This window comes from Malaya genurostris, chromosome 2 (genome assembly GCF_030247185.1).
Source record: "Malaya genurostris strain Urasoe2022 chromosome 2, Malgen_1.1, whole genome shotgun sequence".
Lineage (NCBI taxonomy): Eukaryota > Metazoa > Arthropoda > Insecta > Diptera > Culicidae > Malaya > Malaya genurostris.
The window spans coordinates 288783807-288801077 of NC_080571.1; the positions used below are offsets into that span (position 1 = coordinate 288783807).

General features: G+C 38.6%; 1 protein-coding gene across 4 annotated transcripts in view; it reads right to left on the reverse strand.

Moving 5' to 3' along the window:
* LOC131430482 (uncharacterized) overlaps window positions 1-17271 on the reverse strand; it is a 105456-nt gene that overhangs the window by 34304 nt on the left and 53881 nt on the right. For all 4 annotated transcript variants that reach the window (XM_058595502.1, XM_058595501.1, XM_058595500.1 and 1 more), the window contains one exon: window positions 4167-4785. In XM_058595502.1, the coding sequence (XP_058451485.1) occupies window positions 4167-4229 (63 nt within the window). In that variant the 5' untranslated portion in view covers window positions 4230-4785. The remainder of the gene's footprint in view (window positions 1-4166; window positions 4786-17271) is intronic.

Sequence of the window (17271 nt, forward strand, 5' to 3'; positions counted from 1 at the left end):
CTTGATATAAAATTGAATCATTCATTGATAATTATGGGCTTCTGGTTATATGCGACACATTAAAGCTGTACAAAAATTTAAACACGATAACGTTTCTCAGGAATTGAACAAAATGCTTTTGTTTTCATACTATTGCGAAAAGTTCAAAACGCTTAAAACATTCCGAAATCGGTTCACGGTCTAATCACTGATAAGTTTCGCCGAAGTATACATCAGACTTCGAATACATTCAGTAGCGTTCTGATTGGTTATAAGAGCATTTTAGGTATACATTGAATGACTAAAATAACCGTCTTAAACAACATGCACAAATGTGTCTCCCAAATACTTATGGTTTATAACTATACATATTTAGTGTCGGTTTTACTAGCGATCAAAACGTATCGTAATCCCAATGCACTCAATCACTGAAAATATTCTGCGCTTCTATAGGTCGTTTTTGTACGATACGCTTTGTGCGATGATTCGTTCAATTCATGCGATTGAAATTTTGCGCGTCTTATTTTGGCACTGAATTTCACCTTAATGCTTCTTCATACCAAACATTTTAGAAATCTCATACTAGTGATCTTTCAGTTATAAATTGCTGAACATATTTCTGATGGTAGGAAGAAAAAAATATGTTGCTGTCTGAAATTCAACAAGAAATATTCACGATAAAGTTCTGTCCATTCTTGTGCACAGTGAATTTTGATAAGGCACCTCATAGTAAAGTAAGACGTATTCACGTCCAAAATGACGAACACTACAAAAAAGTATTGTTTTTTTAATTGAAGTACTGGAAAACGCTAAGTCGAGTCCTACACTGGAAAAAGTTGATTTTATAAATGTAATGTTGACAAAAACATTTTTGATTTTGATGGACTAAACCCAAGGTAGGTGTTTATTTTCTCAACCAACCGTTCATACATTGCAAGATGGACACTTTCAAGATAAAGCAATTCTTTTCTAACTAAAACATTTTCTAGTCCATACTGAATTTGTTTTCGACTATTTATATAAAATCATTACCATTCAAGAATCCAACGAAACTAAATTTGTGAGAAGATTTTACTGCAATGATTGCTCGATATTTGCAAAAAGTGTCAGTACTGGACTAGGAAAAGTTTTAGTCAGGTAAAATAGTTTACGATATATGCACGGTTGGTAGAGAACATAATAAGCTATCTTGGGACAAAATTTCATCAAAATCAAAACTGGAGTTTTGTTGTCAATCGACCTAAAGTTGCTTTTCTGACTAGATTTAGCCTAGCTCCATTACTCGAAAGATGTTTTGGAGTGGTACAAGGCTTATGAAGTCAATGAACCGAAAGTGTAACGCAAAAATAAAAATAGTTATGTTCACTTAGCACAAAATCGAGCACCGACGCGGTGTCAAAAGCCCTCAAATATCTAATGCAGTCAAGTTTGTGCCGAATTCTTCGAGCCGAAACCGGAGCTACGGCCAATTGAGAAACATTGGACCATCTTGAAGCAGGCACTTCGAAAACATTTAATGCAATGATTGCGATTTGATTCCGTTAACCCTTCAAGTAACCAATTTTGCCCAAATTTTGCCGCACCTTTCCGATCGGGTCAGATCGTAAAATTGCTCTGACGGAGGCGTTAGCGGCACCTAGAAGGCCTAGCCTTATACCTACCCAAGGAAATTATTCACTCAGTTATGCAATCTGGTAGACCGCCAAATTCAAAGCACATCCAACAAGTTTGTTGGAGGTCGAAATTTCACGTTCGCTTTTGTTTGCACCAATTGCACGGCAAACCGTAGCGGCTCGGATGGTAATGGATGGTATGGCAGCAAACAAAAACGTGCCGTGTGATTGATGAAAATTCGGCACCGCTTCGTGCGTAAAACCGAAAATAATAGAACGCGAAATTCCCCCGAATTCCAATGATCTGGATTTATTTTGACAAAAATGTCTGCGTCACACAGTGGTTCGAATCAATAAAAACGTGGACATAAATCAGTAGCTGCCATACCGTTATTTTTATGCATATAGTTGCTTTTAAGAAATTATTTACAAATATATACCGCGTAATGTGATTCTATCCCTAATTATTCATCGCCTACTTTGACAAAAAATATAACCATAACTTTGTTTTCTGAAGAGATAGAAATTTTTTTTCTTCTACAAAGTTTCAGAACTATTGAAAATAATTTACTTTGTCAAATATACCAAAGTCTAGGTCGCACCGTTTCGGATATACAAAGCGTTTTTATGGCAACCCCCTTAAAATCAGTTTTTTACTCATAACTTGTCTCGAGTTATTTTTTTATGCATACTTTGTTTGGACTAATTGTACAAAATACAAAATCCCATATTTTTGTTGAAGGTAGTGCATAGGTTTGTTGTTTCCTGGCAAAGTTATACAACATTTTACCTTTTTTCACCTATGATAAAACCTTACACCGAAGCGAAATATGCAACTTTGTGCAGCTAATTTTTACAAAATTTATAGGAAAAGATATGCCCAATACTATAATAAAAAATCTGAGTGGAACTCGATGGAACTTTTTTTATGCCTTTTCAAAGTTAGTTTTAGTTATTGAATTATGACAACCCCCTTAAAACTAGTTTTCTAATCATAACTTGTTACAGGTTATTTTTTATACATACTTTTTTTGGAATAATTGTAGAAGATATAAAATCCCAGAATTTTGTAGAAGGTAATGCATAGGTTTATTCTTTTCTTGAAAAGTTATACATCATTTTACCTCTTATTACCTAGGAAACCTTGTGCCGAAGCGAAATATGCAACTTAATGCAACAAACTTTTACAATACTTATAGGAAAATATATTCCTATGGTCAAAGATTTACACAGATTCTGAAATCGATCACAGTTTAGTACCAAAAATTACAGAGCGGTAGGAAATATGGAGACCTTTTTTTGCTTACCAAAATGATTCCGATCAGCTATTATCGAAACGTGCACAGATTTTGCACAGACAGATTTTTGGCTTGATCACAGATTTTTGAAAAAACGACCTGGCATCCCTGCTGGTAAGGTGGAAACAAGCTACGAGCTGAACGGATCTTCGGCTCTTGAAGAGCGAATTGTGAATGAGAAGAAATGCGTGCATGAGCTTTTGTTTGTTCTTCCAATTGTGTATCTATCCTTCTTTAACAGATTGAATGAGCCATTGTCAATAAGAAATCCTACCTCTCACTCAGTACATTCAGCGATGCCACTTTTGCAGATATTCTCAAATATGACATAATGATAATTCGCAGACAGGTTAGCTTGCATAGCATTGTTCTTTGTGCTTCAATGATTTCGATCATGCATATGAAAAAAAAATGGAGTAAGAAAAACGGCGTTCAAAACAAACCTTCAGTTCAATCTAAATGAGCTGATGAGCTGATACATTGAATCGATTCCCTTTAGTGAACTGATCGGTTCGGAGCTGCTTCACAAATCTCTAAGTGAGCGGCGCACGATCAAAATATCGTCTTAAAAAACGTGTTGCTTCGCGATAACTCAATTTTTTGAAAAATGAAATCTCTTTGTAAAGGTTTGTACTTTTACAATACTTTTTCATATTTTGTTTGGAAAACATGTTTCCATTTTTTTAATATGTGTTGAACTTTTGATAATTTTTCGAATTTTCAATATTTAAAATTAACTTTGAAAAGGCCTAAAAAAAATTGCACCGAGTTTCACTAAGATTTTTTTTTAATATTGTTAATTGTCGAAAAGTAAACAAAATAAAAATCCCAACAATTTGCTTAAGTTGCGCTTACAAGCATGAGCTTGCTTATGCGTGTTCACGTGCACTTTGTAGTAGATACTTAGGTAATAGAGGTAGATTCTACATAGATAAATCCAAAAAAACTGTTTTTAAAATAAAGTGAATATATCTCAAAAATTTATTTTTCACATTATTTATATCAACAGCAAAAATAATTCAAATGTTTTTGCTTCAAAATAAAATAGAAAAAAAAAATTTTGTGAAAAAAATAATATTTTTATTCGAAATTGGTACTACCCCCTTAACAAAAATTAAGGTGCCACTTTCAAAAGAAGCGTAATATAATCTTGTAAAACTTCTTCAAAGACACGTTAGCTCTTGAAAATCAGTGAGAGTCAGTACAGATTTTTGACCGTCTTTTTCCAGTTTTGAACCACTGTGCGTCATCTCAAATATACCAAATAGTGACTTACCAGCGACAGGCAGGCCGATATGCAGCAGTAGATGAACACGTTTCGCTTCGAAAAATATCCCATCCTTCAGAACCCGTACTTCGATGATCATCGGGTCCCGGTTTCGGGTTCGTGGTTTACTCTTCGTTCAAATCCTTTCCGATGAAGTACCGTCTTAACCCGTTTTTCTACAGTCAGCTTCTTTTGGCGTAGTTTGCCAAACAAAAAATTAACCACACTTCACTAACTTCTCGACGGTATCAACTTCAGATTATTTTCAACGATTACTGCATTATTGAAGTGTAGAGACGGACTGCACTTAACACTCTAGGCTTTTTTTTTTGTCTTCTCTTTCTCTCCGTTTGCGTACTCTACCGAAATTTGTTCACCTCATTATTCGCACTCGCGCGCGGGATCGTGGTTCGGGGCTCGAATTGATTATTCAAATCTGCTATCGCCTTCCTACTTTTAACTGCTCAGCTTGATGACTTCCATTGTTGTTGTTGTTGTTGATGTTGATTGGCTCATTAGCTCTTAGCCGATGGATGATTTCGCAGTCCACTTTTCGTCTCGGAACTTGTTCGATAACCGACCACAAGCGGTCGTCTCGGTCGAGCGGTTAATTTATCGGCTTTAGGAGCTGGAATGAACAACAAAAAAACAAACGATCAGTAGTTGTAGGCAGTAAGCTTGTCGCTATGCATCTCACACTCGGGCCAATGAAGAAAAGAAGTATGAAGTCGCGAGGGGATTTAAATTGAAATGATCGGCTGGACGCCACACAACCAATCTGCTAGGGTGACTGTCGCTGTACATATGTCCGATTTAGTTTAAATTTGGCAACACTTTCGTTCTATGGAATTAGAGATTACATTTTTTATTGGCACCTTAGATTACAGGTAACCTAAATGGCGGTCGATAAAATAATATATTTGTCTGCTTAGCGGATTTTGTTGCACCGCGGGGTGGCAAACTGTTATGCAACAACGATTCAAAGACAGAACATTAAGCAGATAAAATAAGGCAAAGCGGGCTGTACTTCAATGCCTGCGCGAACAGCGTTCAATTGGATGACATTTGGAAAAGCGCTGAGATGAATATGGCTGATGTTACCCTACTTGCTTTGGGTAAAGAAGCTTGCTTTGTTGGATTCATTCCAACTGGAAACCGGTGTTCAGAGCCGGTTTGATTAGACTTATGCGCTTCGTGGATTTTTTTTTTAAACTGGTTGCTGCGATTATGTTTATTGTTGAAATTGAAAGTTCTTAAACTTTTGACAAGTCACTAGACCGCTTTTAAGTGCGTAAGAATGCTGTTATGTGATCGGGCTTATACCATAATTTGGAATGATTGAAATGAAATGTCGACAGAAACGATCTTGTAGCTTGTTGCAATAAAGCCAAACTAATTTCTACTTGTCATATATGAAAAAATTACACCTTCAAAAGTGATAAATAACGGGCTATTAAAAATCCTGGTAATTTTTTTTTTGTCGTGAATACGACTTACTTTACTATGGGGCGCCTTTTCAAAATTAGCCATATGGAAGAATGGGCAGAACTTAATCGCGAATATCTCGACTTGTATTAATGGTAGCAACATAATTCTTTCACCATTTCATCAAAAATATGATCAGGAATTCAGGATAATATTTTGAACAGTGTGCGATAACCACAAACAACTCAAAAATTAAGTTTTCTTAAAATTTGAAAACAACGCGGAAAACTTTTTACTTTCGCTTGGGTTTTTCGCGCAAGGACGACGATTTTGAGGTAGTCAGGCACATATCTTCAACTGAATGCATATAAAAGGGGAACCGTGGTCGAATAACCTACTACGACTAATTTCGATTTTGTTTTATTTTTTATTCGCAGTTGTCTACCTACCCAAGCTATGGGTAAAAACCGCCATAGATCCGAGAAGGATCCAAAGGATGCTAAGCGTCTGAAGCCAAGTGATGTACAGGTAAACGACCGTTTGCTGAGTAAAAACCAATATGCTGATCTGCCAGTAGATGTCGAAGAGGAACTGCAGAAGAAGGAAAAAATGCCGCCTTTCTACCTGAAGGGCTTCCCACCAACTCTACGCTCGGATTTCAACACACTGATCAGCAAAGGACTACAGGCAACAATCCGTTTATGTACTGAAGGCTACAAAATAACTGTTCCGGCTTTGAACCACTACAAAGGAGTGGAATGTTATCTGAAGCAGACAAAAGCGGAATACTTCACACACGATATTGCCGCCAACAAACCTATGAAGGTTGTACTTCGAGGACTACCCGACATGATGGAAGCCGAACTAAAGCAGGCACTGTCGGAGGCTGGACTAAAGCCTTTGATGGTGTTCAAAATGAAGCGACATAATACGGATAAAAAGTTTAGAGATCAACTGTACCTGATTCATCTGGAGAAGGGCTCCATCACCATGAGTCAACTGAAAACGATTAAATCGTTATTTCACATAATCATCGAATGGCAAAAGTATAAACCGGTACATCGGGATGTCACACAGTGCACGAACTGTTTGAACTACGGCCATGGAGCGAGGAATTGCCACATGAAAAGTCGGTGCGGGAAATGTGCCGAACCACACAATACCAACGATTGCCTACTAGATGACATCGCTGTAAAATGTGTGAACTGTGATGGCGACCATCCATCTACTAGCAAATCGTGTCCCAAACGTGCTGAGTTCACAAAAATTCGACAACAGGCGTCCCGCAAACAATCAACGCGCAAGAATGTTCCACAGAAGGATGAAGTTAATTTCCCACGGCTCCCACCGAAGAGGGATATTCCGAATTTGCCGCCACTTCCTCGCAGCAATCCAAAGACTTCAGCCGCTGGATCTCAAAAAGAATCTTCCTCAAGAATCCCTCCTGGATGGGGCAATAATCAACCACAAGCAAAGGATGACTCTGGTGATTTATTCTCTGCTGAACAACTGATCGTCATTTTTGAAACAATGACAACAAAACTACGAAACTGCAGAACGCGGTTAGAGCAAATCAACGCCTTAGGCAAATTCATCATCGAATATGCAATATAATGAGTTGGTTATAGTAAATTGGAATGCTTGCTCACTCAGGAGCAAAACTGCTGAATTGTCCGACTTTCTTCAAGAGAAGAATGCCGATATTGCTATTTTAACTGAAACTCATCTTAAACCTGAAATTTCTATTTTTATTTCCAATTACAGGATTCACAGGCTCGACAGGGCAACTACCAGAGGAGGGGAAGTTGCCATTGCCATTAAACGATCCATTCAGCACAGGCTTCTGTCAGCCTTTAAATTGCAACTCATAGAAGCCATCGGAATTGAGATTACAACGACGATGGGACCCATCATCATCATTGCAGCGTACTGCCCCAAACAAACCAATCTTCGAGATGGTACGTGTGCATCATTGAAGCGAGATCTGGCTATGCTCACTCGACGACAGAACAAATTCATCATTGCTGGGGACCTGAACGCACGGCATGAGCTGTGGGGAAACAGAAGACAGAATCGAAACGGATTCGTACTTGCCGAAGATTACGAAGCTGGACAATACAACATCTTCGCTCCGGATCAACCAACGCGACTTTCCAGATCGGGAGTTCATTCCATTTTGGATATATTCATCAGCAACATCGCCATAGACAGCTCTCCGGTTGTCTTCTACGAGCTCTCTTCTGACCACTTTCCAGTAATATTGACGTTGGGATCTTCACCAGAAACAGTGCCTATTCAACCACGGAGGAACTATTATCGCACCGATTGGGTCCAATTTCAACAAATCGCCGACCAACTTATTAATATCAATGTTCCACTAGATTCCCCGATGGAAATCGATGCGGCCCTATCTTCCTTCCAGCATTCAATCACAGTCGCTCGTGATAGGACGGTTCCAGTACAACATATGCCGAGTTCCTCTCTTCAAATCGACAGTGTCACCAAGAAACTCATCCGACTTCGGAATATCTACCGGAGGCAGTATCAACGAACTGGCATCCTAGATAGGAAGACTACTTATAACAACTTAACTAGGATAATCCAGGAAAGGATATCTGAGCTTCGCAACAGGAACTTCCAGCAAAAGCTTCGAAAAATTCTCCCACATTCAAAGCCCTTCTGGTCCTTAACGAAGGTGCTTAAGAAAAAACCGAAGCCTATTCCTCCTCTGATGTCACCCCAGGACGCAGCTGAAGGAATACCTTTAATCACACCAGTAGAGAAGGCAAATGCGCTAGGCCAGCAGTTTGTGTGTTCTCACAATTTAGGACTCAACATTGTTAGTCCATATGAAAGAGCCGTTGCTGATAGCGTAGCTGAGGTTGACCAATCAGACAGCTTAGTTCCTGAGGAAAGTAGAGTCACTGCGAATGAGCTGATGGCTTTTGTGAAAAAATCCAAAAATATGAAGGCCCCCGGTTTCAACAACACATTCAACATTGAGCTGAAACATTTGAGTATTCGCTCATTTGTCTTCTTAGCTAAACTTTTTAACAGGTGCTGGGAGCTTGGTTACTTCCCTTCAATGTGGAAGTTAGCTAAAGTTATCCCAGTTTTGAAACCGGGGAAAGATCCTTCCTTTTCCAAGAGCTATCGGCCCATCAGCTTACTCTCTGCCCTATCCAAGCTGTTTGAAAAGTCAATACAAAGGCGAATTCTTGCTTTTGCAGATGAACAGGATATATTTCTGGAAGAACAGTTTGGGTTCCGGAAAGGAAGATCCACCATCCACCAGCTCACAAGGGTTAACAACGTCATCCAGCAAAACAAATCAGTGTCCAAAACGACTGCCATGGCAATATTGGATATTGAAAAGGCATTCGATAATGTGTGGCACGATGGCCTGGTGTTTAAATTGCATAGGTATAATTTTCCCATGTATCTTATTAAAATTATCAAAAATTATCTTGCAGATAGAGCATTCCAGGTTTCTCTGAATAATGCACTTTCAGAAAGATTTACTATTCCTGCTGGTGTACCCCAGGGAAGTATCCTAGGTCCCATTCTATACAACATTTTCACATCAGACATCCCACCTCTTCCAGGTGGTGGTGTTCTGTCACAATTTGCTGATGATACTGCCATTCTTTACAAAGGTCGTGTCATTAATGCTCTGAAAAATAAACTACAGACAGGTCTGGACGCTTTAACAGAATATTTTACAAGCTGGAAAATTGTGATCAATGCAGCAAAAACTCAGGTCATCTTGTTTCCACATTCAAGATCTCCAAAACTTGTTCCATCAGACGAATGCAGAATACGATTCGGTGATGAGGTCATTCAATGGTCCGATGAAGTTATCTATCTAGGACTCACCTTTGACAGACATCTGATATTCAGGTCACATGTTGACAAAATCGTTCAAAAATGCAGCATACTCATTAGGTCTCTGTATCCGCTGATTTGTAGAACATCTAAACTATGCCTGAAGAATCAGATGGCCGTCTATAAACAAATCATCTACCCCGCAATTGAATACGCAGTCCCTGTTTGGCGGGGTTGTGCACGAACACACAAACTTAGGCTTCAACGCATTCAAAGTAAGATCTTAAAGATGATTCTAAATCTACCCCCTTGGACAAGGACTAGTGAAGTACATGAGATGGCCTCACTGGATATACTAGAACAAAAATTCGAACAATACTGCACGAAATTTGAAGAGAGGTGCTCAATCTCTGAAATACAAATAATTCAAAATTTGTACGTATTAGGTTAGGGATAGTTATAAGTAGGTAGACATTTTATAAATAATTAAAATAAATATTATGATTAAACATTAGTATGTAAAACAAGAGTAACTAAAACACCTATTATTAATAACGAATCGTATGAACAACAAAGATGAAAGGCCAAAGGGTCAAAACACTTGTACTGTAAAATGTTGATGTAATACACAAAAATAAGATTAATAAACAGATATTTATGCAAAAAAAAAAAAAAATGCGAAAATCGATCATTTCTTTTCGTGCGTTCGATGGAAGCAGACGTCGTGGGAGTGGAATCATCAACCAGCAGCGACAGAGAATGCACCTTCTGCGTGGTTAATAAAAACCTCAAACGCTCAGGTTGCATCTCTTATTCGCTTGCTGGCCACCAAGGCGAGAACCAGCAGCGACTGAAACTGGATTCTGAGTCTGTTATTGGATCTAAATTTAGGTCTTGAACTCAGGGTCCAGTTCTCTATTCCAGACTTCTATTCGGTTCTTCTTAAAACCATAATAATACTCCTAAAGGATTATGCGGAATTTACTTTACTGTACCTCTATACAACCCATTTTTTATTAATGGCGAAAAATCGTCTTCAAATTTCAGAGCTTAGTTCCGGAATATGAGTTTAGAATTCAGAGTCTGCGTGCTGAATTGGATTCTGGAAAATGATTGTAGTTCTAGAACTAAAATCCAATTGAGTTCTGAGTCTGTTCTATGTTCTAAATTTAATTCTTGAACTCAGTTCCAGTTATTAATTTCAGAATTCTTCAAATCGGTTCTTTTTAGAACCATAATAATACTCCCAAAGAATTAAGCGAATTTTTTTTTTTTTTTTTTCATTTCGAATTTGGCTGTCGTTGTCAACGTATCGATTATTTTATTATAAAGAACTCTACTGCTTATTTCATAATATTTAATTGCGTTTCAGAATGATTAATGTAACTAATCTGTAATCTAGTCTAGGCGCATCGTTTAAAATTCTAGTAATGAAAGAGGGGGAAGTTGCACAATTCAAACAATCGATCAACTACCAATTCGAATTCGGAAGTATAAATAAAGCGTGTCATATTCGTATTCACGACATCCAGTTATGTCTCTGACATTACACACCCGTACTTTTTTCCCATAAATACGTTTATTTCTTAAGGCAGTTTACATAAGTTTTTCTTCGCCGTAGCATCACTTTTACATAATATTCTTATCCTAATTTAATTCTAACATAGTCACAACGTTTTGAATTTATTAAAACATATTCTCTTCTAGCTTAAATATCATCTTAGGTAACTCGTCATTAATTATGAAATCTACTCGGAAATATTATTTGAACCAAACGATTAACTTCTATAAATTATTAAATAAGCTGTTATTTTCAGACATTTTGTTGATAATTTCGTAAACTGTTTCGAGTTTGTTTGTATCATTACATAATTTTTATTCTAATTTAGCTATTGGTTGAACTCATGGACGCAGCTGGGATCAGAACTAAGTCTTAAAAGGGGCCTTTATTAAATTGAAACTCCAATTTTCTTTATGAAATGATAAATAAGTTTCATGTATGGAAGGTCACGACAAGCAAGAATGTCTCGAACTGGGATATTGGATAGTCTACCTTGGGTACGCAAAGAATTTATTAGTTGAGATCTGACATCACGATACTCCACGCATGTCCAAACGACATGATCAATATCACGATAACCTTCTCCGCAAGCACAATGATTAGTCTCGGAGAGCCCAATTCGAAGGAGATGTGCATCTAACGTGTAGTGATTGGACATGAGTCTGGACATCACACGAATGAAATCCCTACTCACATCCAGTCCCCTGAACCATGCCTTTGTCGATATTTTCGGAATAATTGAGTGCATCCACCGACCCAGATCATCTCTATCCCAAGATGCTTGCCAGCTGGCAAGTGTTCTTTGGCGAGACGAACTATAGAATTCGTTGAAAGCAATCGGTCGCTCATAAATTTCACCCTCAATAGCACCACGTTTGGCTAAATTATCGGCTCTTTCATTGCCTGGAATGGAGCAATGAGCCGGGACCCAGACTATAGTGATTAGATAATTATTATTCAATATGTCGTTCAGACACTGTTTTATTTTACCCAAGAAAAACGGTTCATTTTTGCCAGCAGCGATTGAGCGAATGGCTTCAATTGCACTCAGACTATCTGTGAAGAGGAAATAATGGTTTGGAGATAATGTGACGATTACACTCAAACTGTAATGAACTGCTGCTAGCTCTGCTATATAAACAGATGCAGGTTCTTGAAGCCTAAATGAGGCCGAAACATTATTGTTGAACATACCAAACCCTGTCGCTTCTTCAATTCGCGATCCGTCCGTGTAAAACATTTTCTCAGAGTCAATATGCCTGAACTTACTTGAAAATATTTTTGGGATTTCCGTCGAGCGTAGATGATCCGGGATTCCACACACTTCACGCTGCATGGATGTATCGAAAAATAAAGTTGAGTCAGGGGCACTTAGGATGCTGACACGGATAGGAATATATCTTGAAGGGTTGATTTCCTGTGACATATGGTTAAAATATACTGTCATAAATTTTGTTTGAGATCGAAGCTCGACTAGTCGTTCGAAATTATTAATTACCATGGGATTCAGCACCTCACATCTTATTAGCAGGCGTGATGAAAGCTCCCAAAATCGATCTTTTAATGGAAGAACTCCCGCCAGAACTTCAAGACTCATTGTATGTGTCGAATGCATGCACCCTAAAGCAATTCGCAAACAACGATACTGAATTCGCTCCAGTTTGATAATATGAGAGTTTGCAGCGGAACGAAAGCAAACGCATCCATATTCCATCACTGAAAGTATCGTTGTCTGATACAATTTTATTAGATCTTCCGGATGAGCACCCCACCAAGATCCTGTTATTGTTCGAAGAAAATTTACTCTTTGTTGGCATTTTGTTATCAGAAACCTAATGTGTCCTCACCACGTGCATTTGGAATCGAACCACACCCCGAGGTATTTAAAAGTTAAAACCTGTTGGATCATTCTTCCCATCATATGGAGCTGAAGCTGCGCGGGATCATGCTTTCTTGAAAAGACGACTAACTCTGTTTTCTCCGCAGAGAATTCGATACCAAGATGAACAGCCCAATCGGACAAGTTATCTAAGGTATCTTGCAATGGTTTATGCAGATCAATAGCTTTGGGTCCAGTAACTGAAACCACGCCATCATCTGCCAATTGTCTTAGTGTACATGGGGTTACTAGACAGCTGTCAATGTCATTTACGTAAAAATTATAGAGGAGCGGACTAAGGCATGAGCCTTGCGGGAGACCCATGTAACTATTTCTGAGTGTTGCCAAATCGCCATGTGAAAAATGCATGTGTTTCTCTGACAAAAGGTTGTGCAAATAATTATTTATAACCGCTGGGAGTCCATTTTGGTGAAGCTTGTCTGAAAGAACATCAATGGAAACTGAATCAAATGCTCCTTTAATGTCTAAAAACACAGATGCCATTTGTTGCTTTTGAGCGAAGGCAATTTGGATGTCAGACGAAAGTAATGCAAGGCAATCATTCGTCCCTTTATTTCTACGGAAGCCAAACTGAGTATCTGACAACAAACCATTCGTCTCGACCCAAGTGTCGAGACGTCGTAGAATAATTTTTTCGAACAATTTTCTGATGCAGGACAACATCGCAATGGGTCTATATGAGTTGTGATTGGAAGCTGGTTTCCCCGGCTTTTGAATGGCGATAACTTTCACTTGTCTCCAGTCGGGCGGAACAATATTTTGCTCAAGAAACTTGTTGAACAATTCCAACAAACGTCTTTTTGCGATGTCGGGCAGATTTTTCACCAAGTTGAATTTAATTCTGTCCAACCCAGGGGCGTTATTGTTACAAGACAAGAGTGCTATAGAAAATTCCATCATTGAAAATGGGTTATTAATAAAACCATTATTTGGAGGAGATTCCCGTATAATGCTTTGCGTAGGAACAGAATCTGGGCAAACTTTCCTAGCAAAGTCAAATATCCATCGGTTCGAGTATTCATCACTCTCATTGCCCACGTTACGATTCCTCATTCGTCTGGCCGTATTCCAAAGAGTGCTCATTTAGGTTTCTCTTGACAAACCTTCGACAAAATGTCTCCAATAGCTACATTTTTTGGCTCGAAGTATGCTCTTGTACTTGGTTTCTAAAACCATAAGTTTTTCAAAATTCTGAGGAGTTCCTCCTCCCCGTTTTAGAAACGTCTTGCAAGCATTTTGTTTTGCGAGTTTAGCCTCTGAGCACTCTTTGTCCCACCAGGGGTTGGGAGGCCTTCTGTTAGTCGTTGGCCCAGGAAAGCGTTTAGTTTGGGATTGTTCTGCTGCCTCCAGAATCGAACAAATGAGGAAGTCATATTCTTCAAGTGGAGGGAGCTCTTCCATTGAATTCAAAATACTAGAGATTCTACTTTGGTATTTAATCCAGTCGATATTTTTTGTCAAATCATATGGAAAACTAGCTGAATTAGCAATACATTTGTTACAGCTAATTGAGATGATGATTGGTAAATGATCGCTACCGTGTAAATCAGGCAATATTTTCCAGGTGCAATCTAGTCGAATTGATGTTGAGCAAAGAGATAGATCTAATGCACTTGGGCGTGCAGGAGGTCTTGGGATCCGTGTCGTGCTACCCATATTTAATACCGTCATGCTAAAATTGTCACAAATGTTTTGTATTAAAGATGACCTGCTATCATTGTAAACGGAACCCCACATCATTCCGTGCGAATTTAAATCCCCCAGAATCAATCGTGGAGCAGGAAGGGCTTCAACCATTTCATTAAGCTGTCGCTGTCCAACTTGTGCTTTTGGAGGAATATAAACCGAAGCTATGCAAATATCTTTGCCTTTAATGTTTATTTGGCAAGCAACAACTTCTATACTAGAAGTTGAAGGGATGTTTAATCTATAAAAGGAACAGCATTTCTTAATTCCCAAAAGCACTCCACCATACGGAGAGTCTCTATCGAGACGTATAATGTTAAAATCATTAAAATTTAAAGCTATGTTTGAAGTAAGCCATGTTTCGCATAAAGCAAATACATCACATTTTTGACTATGCAATAATATTTTAAATGAATCAAGTTTTGGCATGATGCTTCGACAATTCCACTGCAGGACAGTGATTGTATCATTTGCGGCGGGTGATAAATTATCCATCAAAAGATACAAAACCTGAGACAATTGGCCATTGAGCTGATAACTGCTTCAAAAAATTTCTAGCTATTGGAAGGAATGCCATTATGAGGGTCTTTAAGGGTTCAGATATATTGAATGCTGAGAAAATCCATTCAACAATTTCCGAAAACTTCAGTAATCCTGTTGGTGGCTGTGAAATGGAGCCCACAGGATTATTACCTTTTTCTGTGCTAGATCCTGGATTGGTTTGTGAATTTGACAAACCAGGAGGCACAGTCTTTGGCTTTGACTTTTTTTGTTTAACACGGGGATCTTTTTTCGAAGATCAAACTTTAGGTGTCTTTTTTGGTAATTTGGAAGAAGACTTCTTTCTCTTAACTGACCCTTGGGTAGTGATAAACGAATTATCTTCACTATTTTCGTCAGAGTCAGAGTCCTCTGGTTCCTCTAGATTTGAAAACCCGTTTTCGGTTTCCAAAGGGGGGACATCAATGACCGTTTTAAGCATTTCTGCATATGTGCGCTTAGACCGTGATTTTAAAGAAAGCTTAATTTTGTCTTTGTGCACTTTAAATGCAGTGCATACTGAAATATCCTCATGAGGACTTTCCCCACAATAAATACATTTTTCAATTTTCTTGTTGCAATCATTATCTTTATGAGGTCCTTCACACTTAATACATTTTGGTTTATTGCTACAGTAATTAGCTGTGTGTCCGAATTTTTTGCAGTTCGTACAATTCATTACATTTGGAACAAAAAGCCGAACAGGGAGGCGAATTTTATCGACATAGACATGGGACGGCAACGCAGACCCGGCAAATGTCACTCGAAACGAGTCTGATGGGCGATAAACTTTTTTTTCCTCTTCATAAACTACTGAGTACAGTTGTTTGCACTCCAGTATTTTCACACCCTCAAGCATAGAGTTCTTGAAACGACCAACACCATGCTTGAGTAAATCATCTACCGAAAGACTCGCTTCGGTAACAACACCGTCAATTTCGACATCTTTGGAGGGTATGTAAACTTTATACTCTTTATTGAAATGTTCCGAAGAGACAATATCATTCGCGTGTTTCAAATTATTTACCACAACACGAATTTTATCGTTATTTACTTTTATGATCTCTTTGATTGAAGAGTATCGTGATGTCAAACCTTTAGAAATTTGGTAAATGTTTAATGGCTTTGATATACGTCTAAAAAAGACTATCCAAGGCCCAGAAGAGCTCTCCTGATATTTTTTCGTTCGTGGGGGTATAGGATTCATGCTAGGATTTACGTCCATGGATTCATCCATCACATTAAAATTTTTAATCAAACTTTAAAATAAAAAATGAAACCAACACTACACAGTACTCAATTAAAAGGAAAAGAAAAAACTTCTACCTTGAAATTGTTGTCTATCTCCGTTGCACTGCCGTGTAGATCCTCGTTGCTCTAGATGTTCTTGTTGGTTGCTGATTGTTGAATGTGATGCTACTGCTACCTGACATCCAGCACCACTCGATTTCCGATTTACTTTTGTCTTCGCCAGCTGTAACCAGCGCAGGTCACCGGTGTATACCTGCGTGTTGTATGGCAGTGGAAAGACCGAGTTGTCTTGTCTCCTTCTTCCTTGTGCTTCGCACCGATATGCTTCTGCACCGAAGTGCCTTCGCACCGGTGTGCTTTTGCACTCTCCTGCTTCTGTGTGCCTTTGCACTCTTCTTCTTCAATGTGCCTTCCCGGGTAGAAGTGATTTGCAAACCAATACCAAATTCCGGGTTTGCACTTTCCTGCTCAGCACTTGTGGCTGTATATTGTGGCCTGGGTAGAGCTTGGGAAACGCCCTTTGTTGTTTCCTTCACCAGCTTAGCCCAGCACTAGGGCTCTCTTATGCAGCACGATTTTACGTTTTAACGGCTGCTGCCAACAGGTCTCTACCTGTAGTTCAACCGTTGTCGTATTCAACGCGTGTAAACTAACCAGCGTTATTAAACTGTACGCTTCTATACACAACCTTCTCGGTTGAACGGCTATTACTGAATGAAAAAAAATCCTGGTAATGAAAAACCCCATATTAAAATTTTCGTCAAGAAAATAAGATGCTAAAGACTAACAACATCATTAATAAATTCCCAGTTTTAGATATTAGAAATTTTTTAGAATCCAATGTTTCACTTGAAACTATATTTTAATACATAAAGACTGTCCCAGAAAGTATGGACGCAACCAAAAACCGCTGCCATTTCGCAATG